Source organism: Pollicipes pollicipes, unplaced genomic scaffold (assembly GCF_011947565.3).
Source record: "Pollicipes pollicipes isolate AB1234 unplaced genomic scaffold, Ppol_2.1 Scaffold_4002;HRSCAF=4701_pilon_pilon_pilon, whole genome shotgun sequence".
NCBI lineage: Eukaryota > Metazoa > Arthropoda > Thecostraca > Pollicipedomorpha > Pollicipedidae > Pollicipes > Pollicipes pollicipes.
In genome coordinates this window covers 14,583,422-14,609,999 of record NW_023596420.1, presented here as the reverse complement: position 1 = coordinate 14,609,999, position 26,578 = coordinate 14,583,422, and the positions used below count along the sequence as shown (strand labels likewise).

General features: G+C 51.0%; 1 protein-coding gene across 1 annotated transcript in view; it reads left to right on the top strand.

The window, feature by feature from the left end:
* Positions 1 to 26,570, top strand: part of LOC119094132 (cell adhesion molecule 1) — a 47,390-nt gene extending 20,820 nt beyond the window's left edge. The window contains exons 2-9 of the mRNA XM_037217207.1: positions 1,394 to 1,417; positions 2,080 to 2,209; positions 4,750 to 4,958; positions 12,445 to 12,558; positions 15,792 to 15,835; positions 15,884 to 15,995; positions 25,690 to 25,780; positions 26,552 to 26,570. Of these exons, the coding sequence (XP_037073102.1) occupies positions 1,394 to 1,417; positions 2,080 to 2,209; positions 4,750 to 4,958; positions 12,445 to 12,558; positions 15,792 to 15,835; positions 15,884 to 15,995; positions 25,690 to 25,780; positions 26,552 to 26,570 (743 nt within the window). The remainder of the gene's footprint in view (positions 1 to 1,393; positions 1,418 to 2,079; positions 2,210 to 4,749; positions 4,959 to 12,444; positions 12,559 to 15,791; positions 15,836 to 15,883; positions 15,996 to 25,689; positions 25,781 to 26,551) is intronic.
* The last annotated feature ends 8 nt before the right edge of the window (positions 26,571 to 26,578 follow it).

The window sequence follows — 26,578 nt, the reverse complement described above, 5'->3', positions numbered from 1 at the left end:
AGCTTGGCACTCAGGATATGGTGCCTGCCTGTATGACGGCAACCATCGGATTCTTACGAAAGGAGACCCTCTGCTTCTTTTGCGAGGCCGGAAGAGTCGATTTGCATAATTGCTTTTGCGAAACAAAGGCCAGAGGTAATGTTGTCCGCGAGCATGAGGCTTTGTTCTTCTGAGACATGGTCGCGACACAGCGGACTCCAACAAGTTCAGCCGATGCAACGCTGACTCGAGCTCCGTTAAACGCCAAGCTTCGTCATGCCATCCCGCTCAGATTGCAGCAGGTCAGGAGCACGGCAGGGCAGGAGCACGGCAGGTCAGGAGTACGGCAGGGCAGGAGCACGGCAGGTCAGGAGTACGGCAGGGCAGGAGCACGGCAGGTCAGGAGTACGGCAGGGCAGGAGCACGGCAGGGCAGGAGTACGGCAGGGCAGGAGCACGGCAGGGCAGGAGTACGGCAGGGCAGGAGAACGGCAGGTCAGGAGCACGGCAGGTCAGGAGCACGGCAGGGCAGGAGCACGGCAGGTCAGGAGCATGGCAGGGCAGGAGCACGGCAGGTCAGGAGCACGGCAGGTCAGGAGAATGGCAGGTCAGGAGCACGGCAGGGCAGGAGCACGGCAGGGCAGGAACACGATCAGGAGGTGCAACAGTCACGCCGTGGCCGAGATTGTGCGATATTGTCCACCTTTGCACCTCGTGCTCCACTTCTTCTGGCTTAACACCGGGAGAGTGGCCCCTCCCCTTATGGAACGCTTCCACGCCCCTGCGCCCACAGAAAATGCCTCCACGGCCTTGACACCCCTGCCCACTATTCCCATTCCCGTGGCCACGCTCCCGAGAGAAATGTTCTCCCCACAGCGTCTCTCACCCAGTTCCCCGACCACGCGCTGATAATCACGGGTGCCTGCCTCGAGACGCAAGCGTCATTAGTTGAGGGAGGGCCCTGCGGGCGGTGCGCATGATTGGTTGTCACCGTTCTGCACACGGCTGAGCTGTTTTTCTAGCGGCCATTAATCCTGGCGAGGCACGTGACATGATTGACGTGAACATCTCCTCTGCAGGGTGATTAGTAGTGGACAAGAGCTACGGGCCCGCGCTCACGTCTCCGACCGGGACCCTACTGGCCGGGTGATTAGTAGTGGACAAGAGATACGGGACGACGCTCGCGGCTCCGACCGGGACCCTACTGACAGTGTGATTAGTAGTGGACAAGAGCTACGGGACCGCGCTAGACGGGACTCTACTGGCACATCTGGGACAAGCTGCTAGAACGCGCGTTATAGATCGGTGAATGCGTACTTTTGCGTTACAGAAACAAGGCGCACAGCGTCGTTGCACCACTGTGATGCGGCAAGACCACATGGCCGGGCTCTGACACTTACTTTGCTCTTTCGCAGGTCTCTATGGGAGGAAGAAAACAGGTAATCCATCGGCCATAAGCCTCCTCTCCGGCTTTTTTATCAGTTTTCTAGGCAACATTCGCCTCGAGGCACGATCGGGTTACCCGTGCTGTTGGCTCAGATGCCTCCTCTCTAAAAACGGCACCTCATGTGATGTGACGAACACATGTGCTCCAGTCAGCATCGCACGGCAGCCAGCATTTGCTCCAGTCCAATTAGGCGTATTTTATCGATCGCTGCGTTTTACTTTGGATAGATTTGTGAGTGCAATACAATGCAAAATGCAATGGAAAATGATTTTTTGCATGCCGCATTTTGCTAGCATTTTGTACTTATTTGTTTAGACGCACTGTGTCACTCCGGTCTGCGGGCTAGAATTCGAGTTTTGTTTTGGAACGGCGCATTGTTCTAAATCTTCGAGACCATCCAACCCTTCTACACTGACGCCCTCTATTCCGGTGCCTTTTTTGCGGGTCGGCTCGTTCATTTCTAGACCAGCGTGCTTCATTCCAGATTGATTGTCCTGCTGCAATAATGCGCTGCGTATTGGGTTACCCCGCTTCCGATCATGGTGCTTCACTCCAGATGAGCCCGTTCGGCATGATCGCCATGCTCCGCTCTAGGCAGCGGCGTTCCATTCGGGACAGTGGAGCCTTGTACTAGACCGGCGGATCGCATTGCAGACCGGCTGGTACAGGTGACGGCGGTGGAGGGGCAGCCTGCTGACCTGCCATGTGACGTCACGACGCCAGGAAACGGTGACTCGCTGCGGCTCGTGCTCTGGTACTACGGCACCGAGGGCACCATTTATACGTGAGTCAGCTCCGTTACCACGCGCACGGGCCTGCACATTGGTTCCCATCAAAGGTTCTTTGCGGCCGTGGATTGGTTTTGCTTGCTTTACAAATAAAATTAGCCTTCTTTGCATCGGAAAAGGTGCTCAAAGGGACCAAGACTCCATCTATTACAAATTACCAAGTGCACGCCGCAGGCTTGTGTTAAATTTGGTAACATCTTAGAATATGAAGCTCCCTTTGTCTTATTCCCAGACACCATGGCTTGGAAAGCTTGCTGGATTCCTTAGCCAGACATGTTGCAGATCTTACAGTGAAGATTGTTGAGAACAGTTTGGGCTGCAGTTCAAGTTTGTGAACAATATATCCATAATTTCCCGACTTGAGATCATGGAGCACAGTTGAGCGTGAATTTAGCAGTCAACATGTCCATGAACGAACAATTTTAACTTTACAGCAATCCAATGACGCGTCAGATGACATGAACAGCGCATCAAAAAAACTTCTGGTATTGTTCTCGGTGCTACCCTTATCAACTAAGACAACTAGGCGTGTTACACCCGATGTAAATTTGCGAACATTGTTTGTAGGTACCAGACAGGGCGTCTAGCTGTGCGTCTCTTACGCAGCACGCTTTGCTGAACGCATCTCTGAGGCCACCGCCTGACAGCTTGCCAGAGCGCCCGTCGCAGCCCCATCCCGCCATGGCTGGCCGCGGTCTGGAGCGGGCCAGACTGCCATGGCGCCGCGGGCACTTTGAAGTCACCGCGGGCGGGCGGCGCCGGAAGCCGCACTTCCGGTCCGGCGTCACGCGAGCCCGCCCGGAAATTTACCGCCCCTGCGCCATCCAGACCGGGTACAGGCGGGCGTGAGGCTGGCCGGTGCCACTCGCCTCGGGGAGCCGACCCGGGGGTCAAGAGGTCAGAGGTCTCAGTCGGTGGCCGGTGCGTGGTGTGGTGGAGTGGGCGTGAAATGTCACAGCGTCGCTGGGATGCACTGTTAAACTAGTTCACTGCCCACTGTGGCCCTTCACGCGACCGTTCAGGATAGGAAGGCTCTTCACATTGTGGTGACGGATATGGTTGTTGCCGCTGACTAAGCTGACTGGAAAATGAGGAGGTGGGTGTGGTGGAATAGCGAAAATATATTTAACTAACGTATTTCCGCGCAGCGTTTCACTGTTCAATCTTAAAAGACTGCTGGAATTCCACCACATTTAGCTCCGATGGGACCACGTGGGTGGCTTCATCGACCGGTAATGAAGACGTGAGGAAGCCACTTGATGAATATTTCAGCTAGCATCCAGGGGTGATAAAAGGTCCTACCTTGGTGGATAAAGTTGACAAAAAATTATGAATTTGTGCAAAGCTTGAAGGCAAACAAGCGTGATGAATTCGTTGTCGTTTTATGTCACTCGGCATTGCGTTAAGCTGCTGGCGACAATTTTCTCGGTAGGAATTCGTTCGGCGATAAAAAGACACTTTTGCCATCCTGCCAGCATCTTGCGATAGCAGAAGGAGCCAGTTCTTTATAACAAGTGTCTCATCAAAACAGTCAAGAGAACGCCACAGTTGCTGCTGCGCCCTCAAATCCAAATAATATCATGGAAGTTTGCGTCATCGTTGCAGCGGATATACGATCATACCACAAAGCTCCGAAGGAAAAGACGATGCCAGTGCAATCGAGTCATTTTGAGGCTTATACTATGTAACGGCTAACGCCGTTCTGATTATGAAGTGATGAACACGCCGGTCACTCCTCGCACCAAGGGACGGAGGCAGACATTTCGAGCTTCATCACCGCGTGGGTTTCGTATTGAAAACCCCGTCGTGATGGGAAGCCCTAAAGAAGGCATCGTATCCCCCAGCAAGTGAAAGTTTCAATACCACAGACGTCCGTATCACGTGGTCCTTGAGTGGCATATTGCAAAATTCTCGGTCCCATTTGGCTAAAAGCTGGGGCACAGTATTTCAAGGTCTGAGCAGCTTGAGTGACAGAAACAATGTCTCGTCCTAATGAATAAGAGTTGGAATTACTGCCTTCTCTCAATGAGTGTATTCTTAACGCTGTACGACAACCATAAGCTTTGCAAACATCTCGTAAGTGTCTGAACGTGATAAATGCACTCAAACTCGATCCGCAATGAATGGATATCAAGGCATAAGTAAATTCTTGAATAACCTCACAACTCGTAGATACTTGGAAGCTGTCTGCTCGATTAACAATTAGCCCATAGTTGTTATGATTTATGTTTGATGCGTTGTACAGGCCAGCACCGTCGCAAGACCCCGCTGAAAACTCATTGACAGCTTACCTCAGGCTACAGCTAACTTCTTGTCAGAATTAAGCCCAAGAGCATACCGGGTGATCTGACGTAACGAACGGGACGCTTTCTGGTGTGCTGAAAGTCCATTGTTGTCAGCACAACTCTGGTCTCACAACGCCCAAAACTAGAATATCAATGACAGCATTGTCTGAATCAAGAAACCCAAGAACACACGATCAAGAGATACCCTCACAGCCGCACCCAGCTCAACTGACTGCTGTCGCCCCTCTCAGGTACGACGCCCGTGGTCGGAGCGGGGCGTCCGGCTCGCACTGGGTCAGTGACCAGCTGGACACCGGGCGCCTGCGCTTCCAGGCGCACAGCCTGCCGGCCAGCCTGCGAATCGTGGCTGTCAACCGCAGCGACAGCGGCGTTTACCGCTGCCGCGTCGACTATCTCGCCTCGCCAACGCAGAACTCTCGGGTCAACCTCACCGTCATAGGTGGGTCGGAGGGGACGGGGGTTCAGGCGTCAGAGCGCAGGTCACGCTCAGAGAACGGGTCGGGCGCGGGGGAGGCGTAGGCAGGCGTCAGAGAGCAGGAGCGTCATCCGAGGACTTGTGTTTCTGGAGGCAGGGGAAGCGTCGGAGAGCAGGAGGTGTCAGAGCGCTTATCCGAGGACTTGTGTGTCTGGAGGCAGGGGAAGCGTCGGAGAGCAGGAAGTGTCAAAACGCAGGTCAGCCGTGAAGGGGCGGGGCAGGTGTCCAAGGCCACGTCACGCGTCCAAGAACAGGGCCAGCACCGAAAGGCAGGACAGGCGTCGTTCATCAGACAGGCCACCCGAGGACAGGACAAACATCGAAGAGTATAGTATGGCGAGCGAACTTCGGCGCCGTCGTGCCGATCAATGGTGTTGAAACTGGCGCGCAATGAACGTCTTGGCAGCACACTTATCACCCTGCCATTAGGGAGAATTGCAAGCTTGCTGGATGGGAGCTGTGAGTGACGCCGACGAGCTCTGAGCAGCAGCCGCGAACTTCCAATGGCAGGCACGGCAGAATGAACCCCTTTGGGCGTATTGTTTTGCCTTCCCTTCCGCGGCTATACATTTCTGGGCATCAAACCGCTCGGGTCGAATCATTTTAGTCAATAGTTGGTCTCATAATAGATGAAAATGACGAACAATGCTATGGCGTGAAGAAATGCAGCCGGGTATCACGATGCACGGCCTTGTCGGTGTTGCTGTGCCGAAAGGCGCGCTGTCCGCTGAGGCGTGGGTGTCCGTCTGCCACCCGGCCCGACTTCAGCTCCGCTCAGAGCCGCCGCCGACTGGAGCATTGATCGCTCTGGCCCCTAATGTCCGCCGAGTCAAGACTGATTTGTTGAAATGCACGTCGTTCGGGGACGGCGCCTCCCGCGCCCGCAGCTCCGGCGGGCCTTGCGCGCCCTCAGCCGGAGTGAAATTCGGCACGTGCCGTAATGGCGGATCTGAGATCGGCGAAGCGCGAGCTCTGGTGGGATCACGCGATCCCGCCGCGGACGAAGCTGTTTATCCGCGCCACGCGAGCCTCGCTGAAATTCGTCACGCCGCGTGGTATGGTACGCCGAGTGTCTGCCGCCCGGCGTTTGAAAAATGGGACGGCACGGCCCTGCTCGTGCCGCGGCCGCAAGCTATGTTCAGAGCGTGGAAGATGAGGTCCGTTGTTGTCTCTGTCGTCGGGAGGCGTTCTGAGAAATACTGCACGTGTGGCGCGCTCGAGCCTTCTTCAAAAAACTGTGAAGAGGGAAGATTTACCCCGTTGTTCCAAATGAGTGTGGAATGGTATTCATAATTTGATCTACTTGTTCGTTATAAATATGCATTGCGTAACATACCGCGGTACGTAACCCTTAAACACTTGTCATTGACTACCCATTTAGTCATCTACCTCAGTGCAAATATTGAATGTCGCACACATACATTACCGATGCAATTTAGGACGATGTTAGCGGTGGATTTCCATCAAAATGTGCTGGTCCGCATTTTTTTGCACTTAACGAGTGCTAAGAGCGTAAAAGTGTCAATTTTAAGAATATACTACAAATGAACTATTTGAGATAGCGCACAGATGAGGATGTGCAATCCGCAGAAATTACCCACAAGTCGCAGACTAGTTACGCAAGGATATCTTATACGTATGAGGTCACCCCTTCTATTGAATCGTCGATTAACCTACTGAGCAATGAGTGAGGCCGGGTTCCCCTACGAGGTACAGCACGACGTCCCGCTATCCAGTCCGGGGACTCCCGGCTACGACCGGATTGGACGCTGAGTAATCCATGCCTTGCGCGGCGCAGTATGGCGACGGGCAAGTGCAGGCTGAGCACCGGCGTGCATAGCGATCCTGCAGTAGCTGACCTCCTGCATCCCCAAAACTTGCGATGATAGAGCTTCCCTGAACACTGCATCCTTGTCATAGTCTTCTGCGACAGGACGACAAAACCGGCTGCTTCATATGGGGCAGCTGACGTAACGTCAACACAGGGAAAATACCGGCTCAGTCAGGTTGAGCCCCTTCACCTCCTGGGACTAACCCTGGCTCCTTTTCATAGTCACGGCGCAGCTCTGCTTCACATAAAACTGCACGTTTGAATTCGACGGGCATGTCAGAAAAGCTGAGAATAGATCTTGGGCTAGAGATGTTCGTTTCTTTGGAGCTCTCCGTCATAATGGTCGCTATCGCAGAGCTTGGGAGTTCAGATTTCGTAGGAGTATGATGGGTGCGTCTTGCGTGAGCACCAGCCCGTGTGATGGCGGTGTCGATGGCTCCAGGCTCACGAAAAGCACCAATGGGTAGTCCACAGCCACCTCTGAGTCTTGGACACTGTTCACCGACTTACGGGTCCTTGCCTCTTCACGCTGCTTCTGCAAAAGCTTGTAGACCTCATCAGCGGCAGTGAACTCTTTCCGGCTCAGTACAACAATGACATGCTCGCTGAACCAGGTCAGGTCACTGCACCGTTTCTTAATGGGTAGGACCTTGGCCGATAGGCCGTCGACAAATTCTGTATTTTCTCGGGAGGGACGCTCGATTTAGCCGTTTTAGCTCTGGATCTGGCTGTTCCCAGCCTGTAATATAGCAGGTCGGTCAACTGCCCTGCTGCTTTGCTATCGTTAAAGCTCATACACATTGGTGGTAAGATGCCTTCTGATGCTCTGCTCGTCATTTACTATTTAATACGCTGTAATCATATAATGCCGCGGATAAACAGCCGTGTGGAAAGCGCTTTTTGGCACCATCATTTAACGCCTGCTGGCGAGGCCTAATGGTCGGTATGTTCTGGTTCTCGCCGTATCCGTCTGCTCGCATCTGAGAGATTTGCAGTCGATTAGCACGCGGTGCCCGAAACCGACCATGACCAACGCTAAGTCTATGGGGCACGCATGCTCGCGCCGCACCACGCCCGATGGGCAGCTCCTGATCAGAGTGCTGCACGAGTTCTTCTCGCCCCGGGCTGATGCAGAATGTGCTTGCTTTTTGGGTTTATCACTCATGGTTCTTGAGTTATTAGGGAACAAATTAAAGGGTTTCACATGCGTTATATTAGGTGGATGCGATCCACCAAGAGAGGTACATTCATCGAGCAAGTTTTTATGACAAATGACGAAATTGCACCACGCACTTTCACTGCGCATAAACTCCTGGCAGGTATACCAGCGGTGAAACGCGTTTATCATAGCACCGTTGTAACAGAACGAGTCAGCTTGGGCTTCTAGCCTCGGGGGTCTGTTCGTAATGGGACTCCTCGTGTTGGACTTTGATTGGGAGCATGATTGCATGCTAGCCAATATATAGGCTTGCGAAGAGCTCTAAACTCGTGTTTTTCCACTTCTGCAATATACTGGGTCCAAACCGCACTCATCTCAATATGTATAATGCTACGAGTGCGTGGATTTCCTGGCAAAACAAGATTAGATGACCTGCTTCAGGAAGTTTAATAACGTTGGCAGGATCTGGGCTACGGCCGCGCACCGGAATAATTTGCTTCCTTTGGTTAAAACATGATACCATCCGCTTATTCAAATGAGTTTCTTTTAAGCGGATTACTTCCACAAGCCCTGTAAACTTTGATATTTTGCAGCAGATCTTCAAAGAAACAGAGAAAAATATGGTCACGCGCTAATGAAACGCCGTCGGGATTTGCGGACGTGCTGCAGAAACGGTGTCAAATCCTTAGAGAAATTCCCCATCTGCCGGTCGCCATCTCCATGCATTAAACAGCTAGATGGTCGCAATCCGCGAACGGACAGAGCGCGCTCGCCTTCCGGTTCTCCGTCGGTCGCTGCTCCGTCTTCTTCGTCTAATGGCGCGTCCGCAAACGCCAGTCATCCATCATAGCTTCTGCCCCCCCCCCCCCCCCCCAGCGGGCCCTCGTTCGGCGCCCATCCGCGTCCCGGGCGGGCTGGGGCTTCGTCCCTCCCCAGGCGGACCGGGGGTCCGCGCACGGATCAGCTGCGGCCCGGTCAACGGAAGACGTTCTCGCGCTTCTGTTCGAGAGGCGAGATTTTCACACCGCGCTACCAGTGACCCGTACAGGATCAGCAGCGGCGAGGCTGGGACTTAGCCGATGCTGGCAATGTCGACGAGATGAAATGGAAAGATGATAAAAAGCACCAATAAACGTTAGGCTAAATTTAAGTGCGATGCCAGCTGACACTCAACTTTGTCGTCGCCCCTAGATTCGTTGGCATGCATCTCGACTGATGCCCGTAGAGCGTCGCGCCATAACCGGCGTCGTGGCTCCGTACACGCACAATACCCGTACCAGTACCGGCATTGTGGCTCCATATGCGCACAATACCCGTGCCATAACCGGCGTCGTGGCTCCGTATGGGCACAATACCTGCACCAGCACCGGCATCGTGGCTCCGTACGCGTAGGATATCCGCACTCGTCCCGGCATTGTGGGTCAATATTGCATTTCCTGTTAGTGACCAGCCGTGGTGTGACGTAATATTTCTAGCTGGAATCCGGCGAGAAAAGAAATTGATAACGGAAGGTAGTGGAAAAATATGTGAAAAAAATCCGTGTCATAAAATCCGTTTCAGCTTTAACTAGGAAGTTCAACATTCATGGAAATAGGTTCGTTTTGAGTGGCAAGCTTATCAAGTGTGAGTGAGGTATCACTTGAGTTCATTATTGCTATGACTGGTAAAATTTGAGGTTAAACAAACTCACATCTGGATCTAGAAACAATCTGCGCCAATTTGCATGCACCAAACTTTAAACCTCGACCTGATTTGCCGCGTTTTATGACGCAACCTGACAAGGGCAGTTAATGCGCCTCCTTATCCTTTCCAACATAACGACAGATGATTTAATTAGTTTGAAATGTCACAGCTAACTAATGACAGAGCTTAACGAAAGCCATCAGTGGATTGGTCTCAACGATATTTCGCGATATGGATAAAATTTATGTTCTCCGGTTAATAATTGTCCCGATTGTTGCAGGCCAAAAGGGCGAATTTTCCAGAGAATTGTCCTTTTTCAGCTTTATAACATCATATCCACGAGGCGATAACTTGTGCCGACACAGCACTTAAACAAGCGCATTTCATGTTAAATTCTGAGCACAATAATCCACATGTTTATGTATTTTGAGCATACATTTATAATACATGACACCATTAATGTAATATTGTCGGCCGGCCGCGTGCGCTCCGCGGCATCATTGCCTGCCAGCCGCCGCCCATGCCGGCCCTAGATCGCCGTACAGTGTTCATCCAATACCACGCCTGCTCCGACACCAAAACGGTTAGGGACAAGTTGTTTTTGGTGTCAAAAACACGAGCAATGAATGTTCAATGGGCAAATGAAAATTTTGGGCACGATTGCACAACATGCCAGCGAAATATTCTCCAAAAAACCTTACGAGGGGCCGACCTTCACCCCCTCCCCCCTCCCTCTTTCTCTTGTATCATACGAGGTTTGAAAGAAGTGGTTTGGTATGCTGAAAATTTAAGTCTATCTTTAAAAACCTGAAATTATTTTGTTCTGGTTTCTGAAACCCAATGACTTTCACACTACGGTAGCTGCTTATGACAATAACTTGTAACTTATGAAAAAAGCTAGCTTTCAATATGTTTTTGCTTGTTATTGTGTTACGCACATTCCCGATGGTACGTGTTGACATTTTCTCACGCAATGTCGAAGGTTGAACGAAATGCTATCACCTTTGTGATATCTACATATCACCCGGGCTTTATCAAAATTGCGACGCATGGAGGGTTAAAAATGCATTTCCATTTATTGATAAAATTATTGTAAGTAGAAGTTGATGGCTCTGGCCACGCTCCCAGAACATGCGGAATTGGCTAGTACGCCACATGCGGGACGAGTTCGCATGCCGCGCAAAATGCTTCCAAAATATTGCGAATCGACCGACTTCTTCGGGTTGTTTGGCACTCAGATAATAAAAGTCGTAGTTATACTGATTGAGTTATGATGGCATGTGGATTTAGGAAAATTGGTTTGGAAGAACGGTCACTCACCTCATCTCTGGATACTCATATAACTTCTGGTTACTCATTTCATCTCTGGTTACTCATTTCATCTTTTTTTTACTCATCACCTCTCTAGTTACTCATCTCATCCCTGGTTATTCACGTCATTGGTTGCTTATCGTTTACAAAACCGTGTTAGCTTCACCGTCCTATTTATCGCATATCACCTGCACAACTCATTCGGGTTCGGCACGCACACGTTGACTTGACATGACCTCTGCTGGTGGTCTGGCGTGACCCCTGATCGGACGACGAGCCCTGGCTTCCACACGGTCAGGCCGGTCGAAGAGCTAGATCGAAACAGTCGAAAACAATGAAGAACCCCGAATGGTTGTCGGTGGTGGCGCAAATAGGGCTACGAGCTTTTGCTGATGATCTGTGACTCCGTGACCCAACTTACAATGGAGGTGATTTTTGCACCAGACTTTGGCAATAGATCATCTGACAGTAGCAAAAATGTGGCGCACTCACGTGGCCGGCGGTTAAAAATTGTATTCCAGAACTCATGAAGACAGCTTCCTTCAAATATTTGACAGTCGCGATTTAAAAAGAAAGTCAGAGCCTTGCCAGAATTTCTAGGACTGAAATCCCACATCTTTAGCTGAACAGGCGGCTACCGTGCAGGGAACTTGCGGTTGTCTGTTTGCAGTTGTGTGGATGCTGCGACGGGCTCCGGACGTCGAGGCGGAAAATTAGCGAAAGCTTGTGTCGGGCGTGTGCAGCCTGTTCCATCTATAGCGCTGAAGTCGGGTCGTTCCAATGGGGCGGCATTATTGGCCGTTTTATTGCCTGAGATACGAGCGGTTCAGAGCAGCAAGAGCCACACGCCCATGCGCCGCCTGAGAGATCAGGGGAAGATGGCAAGCAGGGCTTTATCGAAGGCGGTGGAGAATGCGGAGGCTCGCAGATGCCACTGTTCCTAAGCAGCAGAAATCGAGATTTGATGCTCTGCTCTGTCGGCTGGGAGGCTGCTCTCAATCCGTGCCTTTCGGGTGGGTGAATGTTTGGGATGGATGGACTCTTCTAAAGTGGTTTTAAACACCAAAGCCAAGGCATACAAATACAGACATGCAATTTTACTACTCGATTAAGCTGGACGTGCCGCGGCCAGACTGGGCTTGGCTTCATTTTACATTCATGACCCCCACCACATTCCAGTGTGACGTCATCGATATGGCGGGGCTCCTCTACATGTGGTGTGGCTTCAGTAAGCTCCGCCAGTCTCTACTCGTCTGCTCGTGTCCGCTCTTCTGCTCATGATGTGTGACCGTTTTGTAATTCTGTGTATGCAGCTCTTGCCTCGCCAATTGATTGGGCTCTCCTACATGGGACGTGTGGATTACCTGTACTCCCCTTCCTTCCTTGGATTGTCCAGTGTATAACCCCACATGTAAGATGTGGCCCTTTGATGAGCCCCTGACCGGTCGCGTCGTTCCTGCCCCCAGTACCTCCGCAGAAGCCGGTTGTTTTGGACGCCGCCGGTACTCGCATCAACGACGGCCGGCTGGGGCCTTACAAGGTCGGCCAGTCGGCCAACGTCACGTGCGCCGCTCTGAACGGTGAGACCGCTGTTGTCATGGGCACGGCGACGGGGAATGCCGGCGAGCGAGTGGCTGCCTTATCAGCTGATCTCGTCTGGGACACGGGTAGGCGGTCATCCTACGGGGAGCAGAGGGCTCAGTGCTATTGACGTAACGTATTGATCTCGACTTTTTGTGACGGGATTGAGGCCTCAGCGAGACCGGGGACGTCTGATCATGAGGCGGAAATGCTGAGCTGCCATCTGCTTACCAGCGTACGCGATTTGCGTCATCTGGTGCGTGGATGCGGTAGAAGTATCCTTATCATGTGAATAAGCGCTTTTCCCATTTACATTTGCTGACCATTCAAACCTTCGACATGTTGTGCACTCACGCATCTAGGTTTGAGAGGTCAACGAACGTCGAACACCTGTGTTATATTTTCAAGATACTGGTCGCTTATAACCACTGCTGCCTCCAACTGGCCGTCTCAGGCTGTCTACCCCCGCCACCTGGACGTGAGGTCACCGCTCCAGGGCACGGTCAGGTCACGCCCTCTGACTTCACATTGCCAGGGGATGGACACCCGTGCGGGGTACGGCAACAAAGCCCCGGAGAGGACTATCAGGCCACCATCAAACATGTCGTCGCGAGTGACCTTTTGCTGAGTTAGTGAGGAAGGCTGATTGGTTGCTGCATATCCAAACTTACGTCGTAAACTAAGCCGCAAAACATGACAAGAAATTCCGAGGATGTCATCGGCTGATTATGTAAAATTGAGTGGAGTGGAGTGAGATGAGGCTACAGCCACTCAAACCTCAGAGCGCGTATGCGACCCGCCAGTGCCCGCTGAGTTCCTACACCGAAGCACCGCGTTGCCACTCGCTCAGTAGAGTAGCCGTGGCTCAAGGCGAGCCTATCACAAGCCCCGGTGTGCAAGTCTCGTCCTTGGAGTTGGTCATGGCTCGCAGCCGGTTCCTGCCCAAGGACCCGTTATTCCAGTTAAGCCATGGAAGCCCTCGTCGAGCTGCACGCAAAGCCACACGTTAATTGCGTCGGCGGTAATCAAGTACTCGCTCATAAAGTCTTGCCCGGCCACCGTGCCGCCCAACAGGCGCAGTTTCAGCCGCTATCGATCCGGAAGGAAGGCATTGCCAGTAGGGGCGGAACTTCGCCAACCGCAGCGTTAACCGAACCCCATGGGCTGCGGACAATCGCCATCGTCAATCCAATTTCGCAGACGCCTATTCCTGCACAACTTCTTGCATTCCTGTCCATTCCTATTTATTGCCTATCGCTCCGTCTCTCACAAAGACTGGACGCGCCCTTGGCGTAAGCGGAGCGGAAGCGATGCGAACGGGGCTGGGGGATTAGATGGCCCCGCAGTGGACTAACGCATGAGCTGGGTCTTGAGTTACGAGTTGCCGCCCAGGAGCTACGGGCTGCGCGCCAGCCTCTGGAGGCAAGCCAAGCCAAGCCAAGCTTCAATGGCAAGCAAGCCAAGCCACTGCTATGTAGTCATGGTGGTCATGGTGCGGACATTTACTTTTAACATTCGGCACAGCGAGTTGAATGCTCATGTGTTCCTATTGTTGTTGGGATATGTGTAGTTGAAATGTGTCCATTGCTCCTTGTTAGTGTCTTGCTGTTATCTTATGGATTGTGTTGCGATGCGGCACACCACAGTTCAGGCCACCACAGAGAGACTGGAATGTGCGGGCCAAGGACCCGAAGCCCCGCACATTGATCTCACTGACAGAGCAAAACCGCGACACAAGGCTGGAAGACAAGCAGACGGATTTTAGGCACGCTCAGGGGGGCCTCATCCGTATAGTTTAACACTATCGAAAAGTGACAACATCGAGCTGCGTGGGAAAAGAGGTAGTCTGGACACAAAGCCTGCGTGACGTCATGTACACCATACTTGATGATGTCAGTGGCACGGAAGCCTCTTGATTAGCCGAATACATATTTTTGAAGCAGACGTAATAAAGTGTACAACTATTTGCAGCATAAGTTCTGTCGTGTAACACTTAAGTCCTGTTAAGTATTTGACGTAGAAACATCGTCACGTATAAGTAAAGTCTGCATAAGGTCTTGTAAAAATAATGTCGCATTTAACTGATGACGTAGCACCCCTGCCGGTGGGAGTTTTGCCGTGGCACTCCTGTCGGTGGGAGTTTTGCCGTGGCACTCCTCTCGGTGGGAGTTTTGCCAGGGCACTAATGTCGCGGCGCTCGTTTGAAGACACGTAGGCATCATGCATTAAATGAGCTCACATATAAGTATTTGTATACTTTTATATATTTTATATTTGTATACTTTTTTGTATACAAATAATTATTTGTATACTTGGAAACGACTGTTTTAGACAACGTAATTCCGCTCTTCAGCAAATGTGCTCCTCAATGCGTCATTGTTTGATTGCGTCATGAAACGTTTGCAAGATTGCACTTACTAGTGGTTTTTCAATCTCCGAGATATGGCAGCACGGACTGAGGGTGTTTGCTAAGCCAAGTATCGCTATGTAGTCGTGTTTTGGCCCTTTCTCGTGATGGTCTCCAATATCTATCCTTGAGTTTGGGATGTTTTTATTTGTATTTACTTACTTGGGTACAGCGCTATTCTTAAGCTACTTGTTTACATATCTTTTTTCCGTAATAACTTGGTAGAATGAATCGCTTCTAATGTTTTGTAGCACAAAACGCAATTTGTGTTAAAATCTTGCACACCCTGAACAACATTGGTTGAGAGCAAATAAACGATCGTTATGCCTGGAAATCGTGCTCAATAACGCCAGCTGTGAATGACTCGGCAATTATGTTTTTCTTGACCTTGAAAGCCACATGGCCTGTGGAAAGCGGGATTTGAACGCCGTTATTGTGGCGTCATGGGTGCCTGATTAACCTTGAAACAGTTAACACGAAAAAGGCTGCACATCTACGCTGGCGTATGGCTAAACAATGAGGGTTTTATGCCTGAAAAAAGGAAGAGCTGTGAACAGCACCGAATGATCTTCTAGATGGCCACTTCAGTTGAAAATTCCACAAAAATGTGGAACACTACCTTAAATCTCCAGAAAAGGGTAAAGCCATTGAGTAAAACGACGAAGTGCGAATATGCAGTTCCACCATCCAGAGTTTCAACAACAACAAAAAAAGCCTCAGTTAAATCGGGCTTTTCCGCGCGTCCAGCCAAGTACATGTGCCTCCCATACATAACTGCTGATTACGTGAGACGGTGCTGACCATGCTGCACGGCGCGCGCCGCAGGCTACCCGCCGCCGAACGTGACCTGGTGGCGCGGAGGGTCACGGGTCAGCGGCCGCTGGAGCGCCTCCGGCGACGGCTCGGTGCGCAGTCAGCTGGCGCTGGGGCCACTGCGCCGCGCGGACCACGGCGCCCGCTACACCTGCATCGCCGCCTTCCACACGTTCAGCGCCGCCGTCTCCACCTCGGTGGTTGTCGACATGATCTGTGAGTGCCACGTCAGCGATGATCGTGTTCTGCAGCTTTCCGGTCACCTGGTAGGACTTGACGTAATGCTGGAATGCTTTGCCAATTTCTCAGGCCTACTGCGATTTATTCAGCAATTTCAGTGGTTTCAAACTTGAGCTGGGGTTCTCTTACTTTGTTGTTAAGTTTGCATGAATGTCAACGATGTCAATTATACTTTGGTCGCATCGTCAATAGCTTAAGACTTACTGCTGGTCACACTGTTTCCTAGAGCAGGAAAACTGTAAAGCCTCAGTAAAAGCCTGCTTCTTGGTCTGAAGGTCGATAAACTGGCCCGATTGCCAAACAGCTTTTACAAGCGATAAAAGTACGTTCTGTAAGCTGAGTTATTAAATCAAAACAGCAGGGCATACCTATTGTCTCATTGTCTCACCACCATTGCACTTTGCCAGCGCGGCTTCCGAGGACAAAACCCTGCTGCTCTCAGAGGACGCTCGAAACGCCGCCGACGGACGGGGGGAGGGGGGGGGGGGGGAGGCGTCCAATGATGCCCTTGTCACACGGATCCATCCGCAGATGCTCCCTGGTTAGCGGAACGTCCAGTCTATCTCACGAGACGATATTTCATGCCTGACAAATGAGCTTAAAGCTTGAGTGGGGGCTAAAACGGCGTATTTAATGCTATGCACTAAATATGTGTATTTATTTTATCAACATGGTGTGCAGTTCTCTGTTCAGCGCGCCATAACGCCTTAATTTATGTGACGTGTTCAGCTGTTTCACTTTTTATCAACACATATATCCTTCACCAAGCTTGCAGCTGACATGAGTTCACGTGAAGATGCTGCCTCCGGCCATTACTCCAATAGACCAACAAGCGATCATCGCCGCGCCGCGCTTGCCGTCCAGCCAAGTCGGGAGATCGATGGGCGCCGGGCGTCGGCAGCCCACCGGAGAGAGAGTGCAGTGACAAAGAGGGGCACGACCACCGAATCACCCAGACATCAAACAGATGCTGTTTGTACGTCCCTGCTCATTCGCCAGCCAGCCAAAGCCCAGTTAATGGTCGCGGACGCAGCGGGATTTTGCCGCCATTCGCTGCTACGCTGTTGGTTCGATCTAGCAGAATACTAATGGCTGAATATTTAGCCCTGCGAGTAAATAAAGTCAACGCCATCGCGGCGTTTCAGGATGGTTGTCACACCGGGAGGGATGAGCTGTTGAATGTGAACGCTCGAGCGTCAAATGCTGCATCTTTTGACCAGCGTTCAGGCGAACGAATGAGTATGAACTAGAGACGCAACTTTTCCCAAAATATCAGCCCGCAGCTCGACCCACCCCCGCCAGATGGAGATCCAGCTAGAAAAATATCGCTGTGCTACAGTGCTGACCCGGCATTAACCCGCATGCACTAAGTCAAAGGGAATGCTCCACACTTAAAGATATTGAAGGAGGGATCAGATGCGATGAAATAAAGTCACTATAACCATGGATATTTTTAAGTGAAAAGGCTGCTCTAGCCAGCACAATTTCTCTGTTAAGTAAATGTGCTCCTCACTACGTCATTGTTTGATTACGTCATTGCACCTTGCCCAACATTGATTGAGAGTTATTTGGCCGCCCTTATATCTGGATATCGTGCTCACCAACACCAGATATGAACGGCTCGACAAATATAGTTTTATTGGCATCGATCGATGCATTGCCGGAAGAATAGCAGGACTTGAATGACGTTATTATGACGTCATGGGTGTCTAGGTATCAAAGAAATAGTCTGCGCGAAGAAGCCTGCACATTTTCACGGGCCTGTAGCTCAGAAACTAGAGGGGTTTAGTGCTAAACAAAGACATGGCCGTTAATCGCACCAAATGACCTTCAAGATGGCTTTTTCTGTGCAAAACGCTATACAAATGTGGAACACTCCCTTTAATTTTAACCCGCGTTTTGTCATTTCTCCTTATTTTGAACTTACCCATAAGTGTGTATAAGATGCCATGTCAGTATCACCCAATGCACAATATTATGTGGCTAATACCAATAATGCTACTTAGAAACAGAGATGAAAGTACCTGGGCTATGGAATTTCTACGCTATCAAAGTAGATCTTAAGGACTGTGATGCAAGTTCCCAACAGGTGAAAAGGGAGCGGGTACAATTTTAAATGCCTCATCACCAAAATGTAGTTAGATTTCACCCTTCTACCTCATAGTAATAGCCACAGGCTATGCCTTCCAAAATTATGTGCGCCAGTTGATGGCTTTGCACTGACAGAGTAAAACAAGCTGGATGTTTCAAGTCATGGGGGCCTCCTCAGCTCAATACGCTGTACATAAGCACAAACACCATTATAATGCGTCACAATCGGCGCGATATCATAACGCATATATAAGAGTCAGGCGCGGGCTCCCATATGATGTTGGCTGCATTTAGATGGATAAACCATACAGCACCACGTAATGAATACCACATGGTGGCTCTTAAATTATCGGCATTTCCCTCTTACTGCCATCCATGCTCCACACCACGACAATCGCTGCGCCATTGGTGTGATGCTGCGTAAAAGCAAGGATGCCAATAGAATTGAGGGCATGCATATTTGTAATTCATGTGAGATGTTTAAAATTCATCGAGGACACAAAGAAACCGGTAGTTTCAGTAGCATGCTGCATACAAAATTGAATGATGAAACCTGACAATGATATCTACGGCCTGTTCCTCCAACTCACATATCCTGATTATTGTAATTTTCAATCTTTATCTAATGTATCATTCACGACATATATTGAGCTTGGATTTTTGACACAGACTTGTACACAGATGTAAATTTTAGAAGAGATGAAAAGTTGTACCATGAGCTATTTCTAACAAACGCAATAACGTACATATATATATATATATATATATATATATATATATATATATATATATATATACTACCTTGTTGATGTGAATGATGTTTCTCGCTAAGGCACTAAACAACTTACCTAGTTTGTTGAAATGATTCAATGCAACAAGCCCTAGGTAATGAGGTCGCGTTTCCATGCAATCTTTGTGACATGTCGCATGGCTTTTGGTTCATGGTTCGTGATCTTTTGTCATGGCGTCACCTTGGATAACGGTAGAGCGCGTGCTGGTAATGCGTGCGTTGTTAATGCTTTTGCTGAGTGTTGATATCGAGGAGAAGGGACTCCATGGGAAAAAGGCTTTTAGCTTTTCATCAAATATTCATTTTCAAAAGGCTTTCGATATCTTTTCACAATTCAGTAGAACGACATAGAACTAATGCAACACTTTCCAAGAGATGGAAGGGTAGCTGCACTCCATGTCCCCTCTGTGCCCTGCGTGCACGTCTTTCCTGCTTGCGGCACAAATGAAAGCGCGCCTGTTCAGCCGCTTACGAGAAGTTAGACGCATTGCTGAGAGTTTGAACCGTGCCCGGCGCGATGCCAGTCTTGACAGACCAGCTAGACGTCAGCCCACACGGCTGCCAGACTGGATGCATCACTGCTGCCAGCAGCAATCCCCGTCGCCGACCACTTCTCACGCACAACGGAGCTTCTGCCGCAGCTTCCATTGTGTCAGCGGACAAAACAAGACAACTTCCCTGCGGGCAAAACACGCCCGTCCGCGCCCGCTCACAGTCGGTCCGTCTCAACTTCTTCGCCACCCGAGAGAGCTCAACGGCCGTGTGTACAGGCGAAGCGCTGCATTGTGCTTCTGATATACCGCTCCGGCATCCAAGCATCTGTCCCCGCTCGGCCAGCGGTCTCCGGGGCCGCGACCGAGGCACCTGCACCGCCGCGGCGCTTGGCCGTCACTCCTCCGGGAGCAGCTCGGCCCGACCGTAACGGCGCTGTGCTCCTGGCAGAAGCGCGTCTCGAACAAAGCCCGCGCCGGCCGCGACGCTGCGAGCGACTCGGCCGCTGTCTCCGGCGGCCCGCTGAGACACATTAGTCTTTGTCCTGTGACTGGGATGGATGGTATGACCTGGGTTAACCTGTGTCGGCGGCCAAACATTGAGCAGCCGACCACGGTCGTGTCGCTCGCCGAACTCCCATGGGAAGGGTAAAATACGCTTAATGTAATTCGATAAGCGATGGCTGTCGTCGAGGGGTTATCTATCCTGCGCTCAGCACGATCCCTGTGGGTACCAATAAAAAGAGACCAGAATCAGGTAATTCGTCACGAACTGCAGCACAATATCTGCAGGTTCATATAACAAACATGACTTTTCAACCCAGCAATCTACGTTCATCTGACCCGCAATAACCCGCGAGGTTTTGGCCGGGTTGTAGGCCAGATCGAGTGGTTTCTTGCCGGTCAAAAATCTTGACAAGCAATGTAATGCAGTTTTGTTATCTCTCAACTTAAAGAAGCATGTAAGAACCAGGGAGTGCTGCCTAGCACACAATATTTTTTTAGATCATATTTTCGTATGTACAGCAAGAGCACCAGTGACAGAAAACTCAAGAGAGAGAGAGAGAGAGAGAGAGAGAGAGAGAGAGAGAGAGAGAGAGAGAGAGAGAGAGAGAGAGAGAGAGAGAGAGAGAGAGGGGGGGGAGAAGAAAGAGGAAGGGAAGAAGGACAGAGAGAGAGAAAGGGAGAGAGGGATATATATATATATATATATATATATATATATATATATATGCATATTCATATACCTGTATTGTACAACGCAGAACTTCTGCACTCATGCAATCGTGGCAGCTCCAAAATAGTTGTTTTCTAGAATCGTGCGCCAGCCCATACCTGCCTCAAACAATTGCATCTGTTTTCACTCACAATGATGGGCAAGCTAAACCGCGGGTGAAAGTTCCGTCTCGAATGACCCATGCTCCTGTCCACACAATTATCTCCAAAAGAAGGCATGCATCATGATAGGCCCACGAATTCAAGACAGTTTTAAAAGCGCAGCTCCATATTGCCAGCCTTGCCTCCAGAAACAAACTCAGGCCTCCCCTATCGCAGATTACTGGCAGGGTCGCGACGCTTCATCTTTGACGCACTGTAGCCGTGCCGAGCTCCCTCCGGAGCAACCTTTGACGCTGCTTCCATGCTGGTCGTCACCGCCTTCTATACCGTTTGCGTGTGCGTTAGGTAGCTTATAACTTCCATGCGTTTATCGGTAAGTCCTGCTCTCTGGCCCATGGAGCCTCATTGTCATTGGTGGTTTATCTACCACCTCGCAAGTCCAGTGTACGAGTTACATGTTGCCGATGGCCTGCACAAATTGGCAGGACGGACGGACCTCCCCACTTACGCCCTGATGGTGCTACTGATGGCGACACTCATGGTGTGATGGACACCTTCATCTCGCTTCTCTTTGTCTATGTCCGCCTGCATCATCAACAGCAGGGCTTCGGAATTACACCAGCATCTGTTTCATCGGATCACTTGATCCGCTTTGGCCCTAGCCGTTCTCACGTCGAGAGAGACCAACTTCCAACATACCACGGTGGGCTGGTTAGATGAAGATGTCGAGCAATCAGTCGTATGTGGTATTAGTTTCAACGTTTCGACGCTTGTGTTCAACGTTGGTTGACGTTTCAAGGCAGTGCTCACGGCTGCAAGTGACTCGTGACCATGAGCTCCACCTTGAAACGCCGGATAGTGTCATAAAATATACAAGTATTTGCTTGATTTATTCGTTTCAAAGCAAAGGCGCAATTTAGAAATACTATCTACAACACTAAAAAATATATGTGTCGCTGCGTTCGCAAGCTGCTGTCAGTGCTGACAAGCGACATCGTCGAAAACCCATTGGCTAGAGCTAATGATACCTTTTCAATGGTGTTGATGTGTTGAGTAGTGAGTATTGTTTTGGGGCTACCCGATAACTTCGTCCCTCCATACAAACCAAAGAAAAGCTGGGGGGGGGGGGGGGGGGGGGAAGGGGGCTGTGGCAATATCTCGTCAGTGGAGGTGCATTGGTAGAAATCGATGGCACCCAAAATTTTGTAATCGAAATTCCCTTCCATCCTATGTGCACAGTTAAAAATCCCAACTTGACTAGACACACTCCCTCTAATGTGTAGTTTGTAAAATGGAAAATGCACATTTATTCTTTGCGTAAGGTTGCATTCTAGCTCTGGGGAACTGGTTTAAGAGCTCATGACTCATGACCAGTAACCAGTAGCCCGTGTCTAGTAAAAACCAGTAGCCAGTTTGTCTACGCGAAAGTACAACCTTACGCCGATTGTTAATCTGTATTTTCGATTTCACAAACTACACATTAAGCCAGGTCCTCAAAGCCGTCACGTGACCTTTGTCGTAGTTTTTACATTTGGCGTTGGCGTAGATTTTTGCGTTCCGTTGCCAGGACGACGACCACCGGACTTAATATATTTCTAGCAGCCATAAATAAATGTCTGATGTCTTGAGTATGTGTTACCTTAACCCGAACCATCATCGATTAAGACAAAATGACATATAAGTTTTCACTTCTCTGGCTCGACATTAAACCAGCCACATAAGATAGCACGAGCTAAGTAGGAGGTAGCTAACTCGGGACACAGACGCTTCAGCGATCGAATCCCTCCTGACGACGTTAGCTGGACCGGATAGGCACTTATAATGCTGGCCGGCGCAGAACCGAATTGGTGCATAGTCCTTGACGGTCGATTATACAAGCCATCTCAGATTTTCTGCTATCTGCAGGCCTGAAGATGTGTAGGAGCCCACTGCCCTCGATGCCAACGTCAGCCACCTGACATGATTCAGCTGATCAATCTGTTTGCCAGTGCTTTGAGAGCAGACGCATGTCTACACACCATGGCAGATATGATTCTGGCCTGTGTTCAGATCGGCGCGAACCTCAGGTGGTACTTTGCTAACGATCCGGAGAATTGATCGAAAGCTGACCACCGTCGGAAGCTTGACCGACCCGGCCAAAGCCTTTACGCTCCGGCCTAGGCACCGTTTAGAAACAGTGGCCGCACCGTCCGATCGCACGAACAGTTCGCAGAGCTTGAGCTTGTCGGCGCGCATTGACAAACAAACAAGGAGACGGGTCGTTTATGCTCCAGCTCGACGAGGCGACGATGACCGACCCCGCCATTGTGAACTCGGTTCATCTTTGTTCCATGGCATCGAAAAACGGAAATGTCCCATTTGATTTCAAAAGCAACTGAGCGCACCTCTTTGCGTGGCGCTTAGAAATAACCACGTGACGATCCTCACTGCCCTTTGGCAACAAGCTTACGGGCGTTTGGTCCTTCCGTCCTTTAAAATACAATTCCTAACAACCTCTCATGACAACAAGATGGACGTTTGTAACTTCCCGAACTACTTCCGCCGTGATGCGACCTCGAACTCTCCGAATTGTGTTATCCACCAACAGCGTGGTACCACGTTGGCTGATGAGCTTCGCACTAATGACGGATGCGAGTGAATGCCAGAGATATTTAGATGGACGCACCATTCCCTTTTCGCTGTCGGATCCGTGTTGGTCAGGTCTTCCACGCTGACGTCGGACGGCAGACCTTCAACTTGACATCTCCGCTGAGGTGACCTTTGACAAGAAGGAAGACGCCCGAGTTTCAGACAGGACCAGTAACTCTAGAGTAGGCGAATCAAACGGGTCAGAATCTGCGAGTGTTGCGGGATGCTTTATATACTAGACAGCTTCGCGCAGGTTCTTTGTCTCGTGCTCGTCGCTTATCTCTTTTGCGTCGATCTATTGTTCCAAAGGGCTTTTTGCAATGTCCGCGGCGCTCGGGGCGGCCATTCCACTTCGTTGGCTGGAGCACAACCCTCTTGTTAATAGCAGGAGTGCCAGATGTCTAAGTTAATACCGGGCGTTATCTAAAGTCGTCTCAAGCAACGCTTCCATGTGACCAAGTCCAGCTGCGGATCCTTTGTTGGCAGCTGATTTTTGGCTTCCATTCGCTGCGTACCTTTCCTCGTCTCTGAGCTATCACGGCTCACATTTTTTTTCCTTCATTTACCAGTCATCGATCGCACACGACTCGCGAGAACATCAGGAACAGGGTTCCTCGTAAGCCTCCATCCCAATTACTGCAGTGGCAGCTTGTTTTACGGTCGGCGTAACGTGAGCGACTCGCCGTTTTCTCCTATGTATTTCGCCATTCACATCTGTTACGCTTTTTAAACCTGTCTTGGCTCAAAGCACATCGCCTTTACGTTTATTAGCCCGACGTAGTCTATCTCTGAGTTTAACTTCCCTAAACGGGTCGTTAGCACGGCCACAGTATTAATAAAACTCCTCGTCACAATAGTAACGATGTGAGATAGCCTACAACCAAGCCGGTGCCCCCCCCCCCCCCCCCCCTGGGACCCCCCCCCCCCCCCCCCCCCGGCTCACTGGCGGAAATGACTGGCCAACTAATTTGGTACCTGCTGGAACAGGCCTACACCCAGGGCGAAGGATGATGGTGATTCTCGCCAATGTGCCGGCGCGCGCTCGCCAAGCGGTCCAATGACGGGACAGGCATCTATCGGGACGGGACGGGACGGGCGGGACGGGACGGGCGGAACGGGACATCTATCCAGTGACACCGTCGCGCCGAACACGAACAACATCTTAAGCAGCGGCCGTTCATGACATGGACTTGCGTGCTGAACTGAGTCCTGAGAAGAGCGGAGAAAAGCCAAGGCACGTGAGATCAGATGTGCAGGTGCAGTCAGGCTGTGAACGAGATATGACGCTACGTTCTTCACACGCTCGCTTCCGTCCTCCGCTGCGGAATGATTGACCTGCGCTGTTTAACACCTAACTGCACTACGGTAACATTTATCCTCTTCACGAGTTTTAATGACGATAAGCAACATTAGCTTACGTGCTCCATAACTAGAACAAACGCGAGAACATAGGTGTGCTTACCAGAGATGCATTGTCAGTCCGTTATTCGGGACCTCAGCGTAGGCAACGACATACCAACACTCTCCAGCTCAGGATGCAACTGAAGCTGAAGGTGACCGATACCTTTGTTTATAATTTTAGTTTTATTTGTGTAATGCTCTTCCTTGTATGCGATACGTTCAACTGTTCATTTGCTCAGAACGTTTACTCTGAAACGACATTCCTCCCGATAGATGTCGTCCTTGGGCAATCGATGTAAAGCACCACAATCTTACTGCAGCTGTTAGATCTAGATTGATTTCATCTTTTTCTGTAGATGCCGATTATTAACCTGGAGGTACCTTACGTTGGTTGCTATTAGAAACGATAATTGTCGCGACAGATGACGATGTGCGCACCCAAAAGACGCAGGCTAGGGGTACTTTCATACATTTCTCTGCCAGACATGTCGCCATTGCACATACCGTTCTCGGACGCATCACGCTTCCCCACCATCACGTCACGCGGGTCAGGCATGCTGCGCATGAGACCTGCACCATACACGTGTCGTTATCGCTCGGGCCGCCAGCACACACACCTCTACCACCCCCGCCAGATATTTGCCCAGCAGCCCTGTACCCCCAAACATGCGACCAGTAACCATGGCGCAAAACATGTGCCCAGTAGCCATGCCACCGCTAGACATGTGCCCAGTAGCCATGTCATCACCCGACATGTCAGCAGCAGGCGGGACGGCGCCCGGCGCCTGCCGCCGTCAGACGTGCCGAATCAAGCGAGCGTGTGCCCGGCCGGCCCCCAGCGCTGCCTCTGATGGCGGCCGGGCGGCGGTGGCCCGAGTTAATTTGGCGCCCGGCGACCCGCGCCGGCCAATGTGGCCAATTGCGTCCGCAGGCCGGCCGGCCGCCGACAACAGGCCGCGGTACGGTCACAGCGACCAGCGGCTGATCGGCTGGATCTGGCAGCCCGGTGCTGCCAGATTTACGTCAGTGGGGCATCACCGGTGCGGCAGAAATGCTAATCTGTCAATCATTTGAAGTGTGGATGCCGGCGTTGCAGCACTGCTCAGTGTTGGCATTTGGGCGACGGCAAACTTTGTCGACGTGAGACTGGGCTCCAGGCCGAGTGCCTGCAAACGTGTATTTCCGTCATGACAGTTGAAAACACGCAAACGATGGATTCCATCCTCGCTAACAGCCGGTCGAAAAGTGTGCTATTTTTGGGGGGACTTTTCACTTCCGTCAAAATTGTCCTGCAAAAATTGACAGTGTATCACAATCGATGTGCCCGCTGTGTATTTTGTTTAAGGTCATGCTCGCGTTTTCTGGGCAATTGCATAGATCCAATATAATTCTACTTAGGTTTCACGAGCACTACTCTACAGTTAGCGACTATGGCTGTCCGTTGACACAAACATTACGCTCGTGCTTTTGGTTACATTTGGTGTCGTCATGGCACCATGTAGCCCGTCGTCTGCCCTGCCGACCGTTATGCAGCCCGTCGTCTACCCTGCCGACCGTTATGTAGCCCGTCGTCTGCCCTGCCGACCGTTATGTAGCCCGTCGTCTACCCTGCCGACTGTTATGCGTATGCACGTCAAACAGTCGGTGCTATGTCGTCCGTGCTGCCGCCGGGCCCGATGTGTCGTCCTGTCACCTCCGTCCTCTGTCGCACAAGTGACCGCGCTGGCCGGCGGCGCCCCGGCGACCTCCCGCCGTGCGTGCGCTGTTGCCCGCCGTTCCATCCCATCCCGCAGACGGTCATCTGCATCCTGACGCCGAGG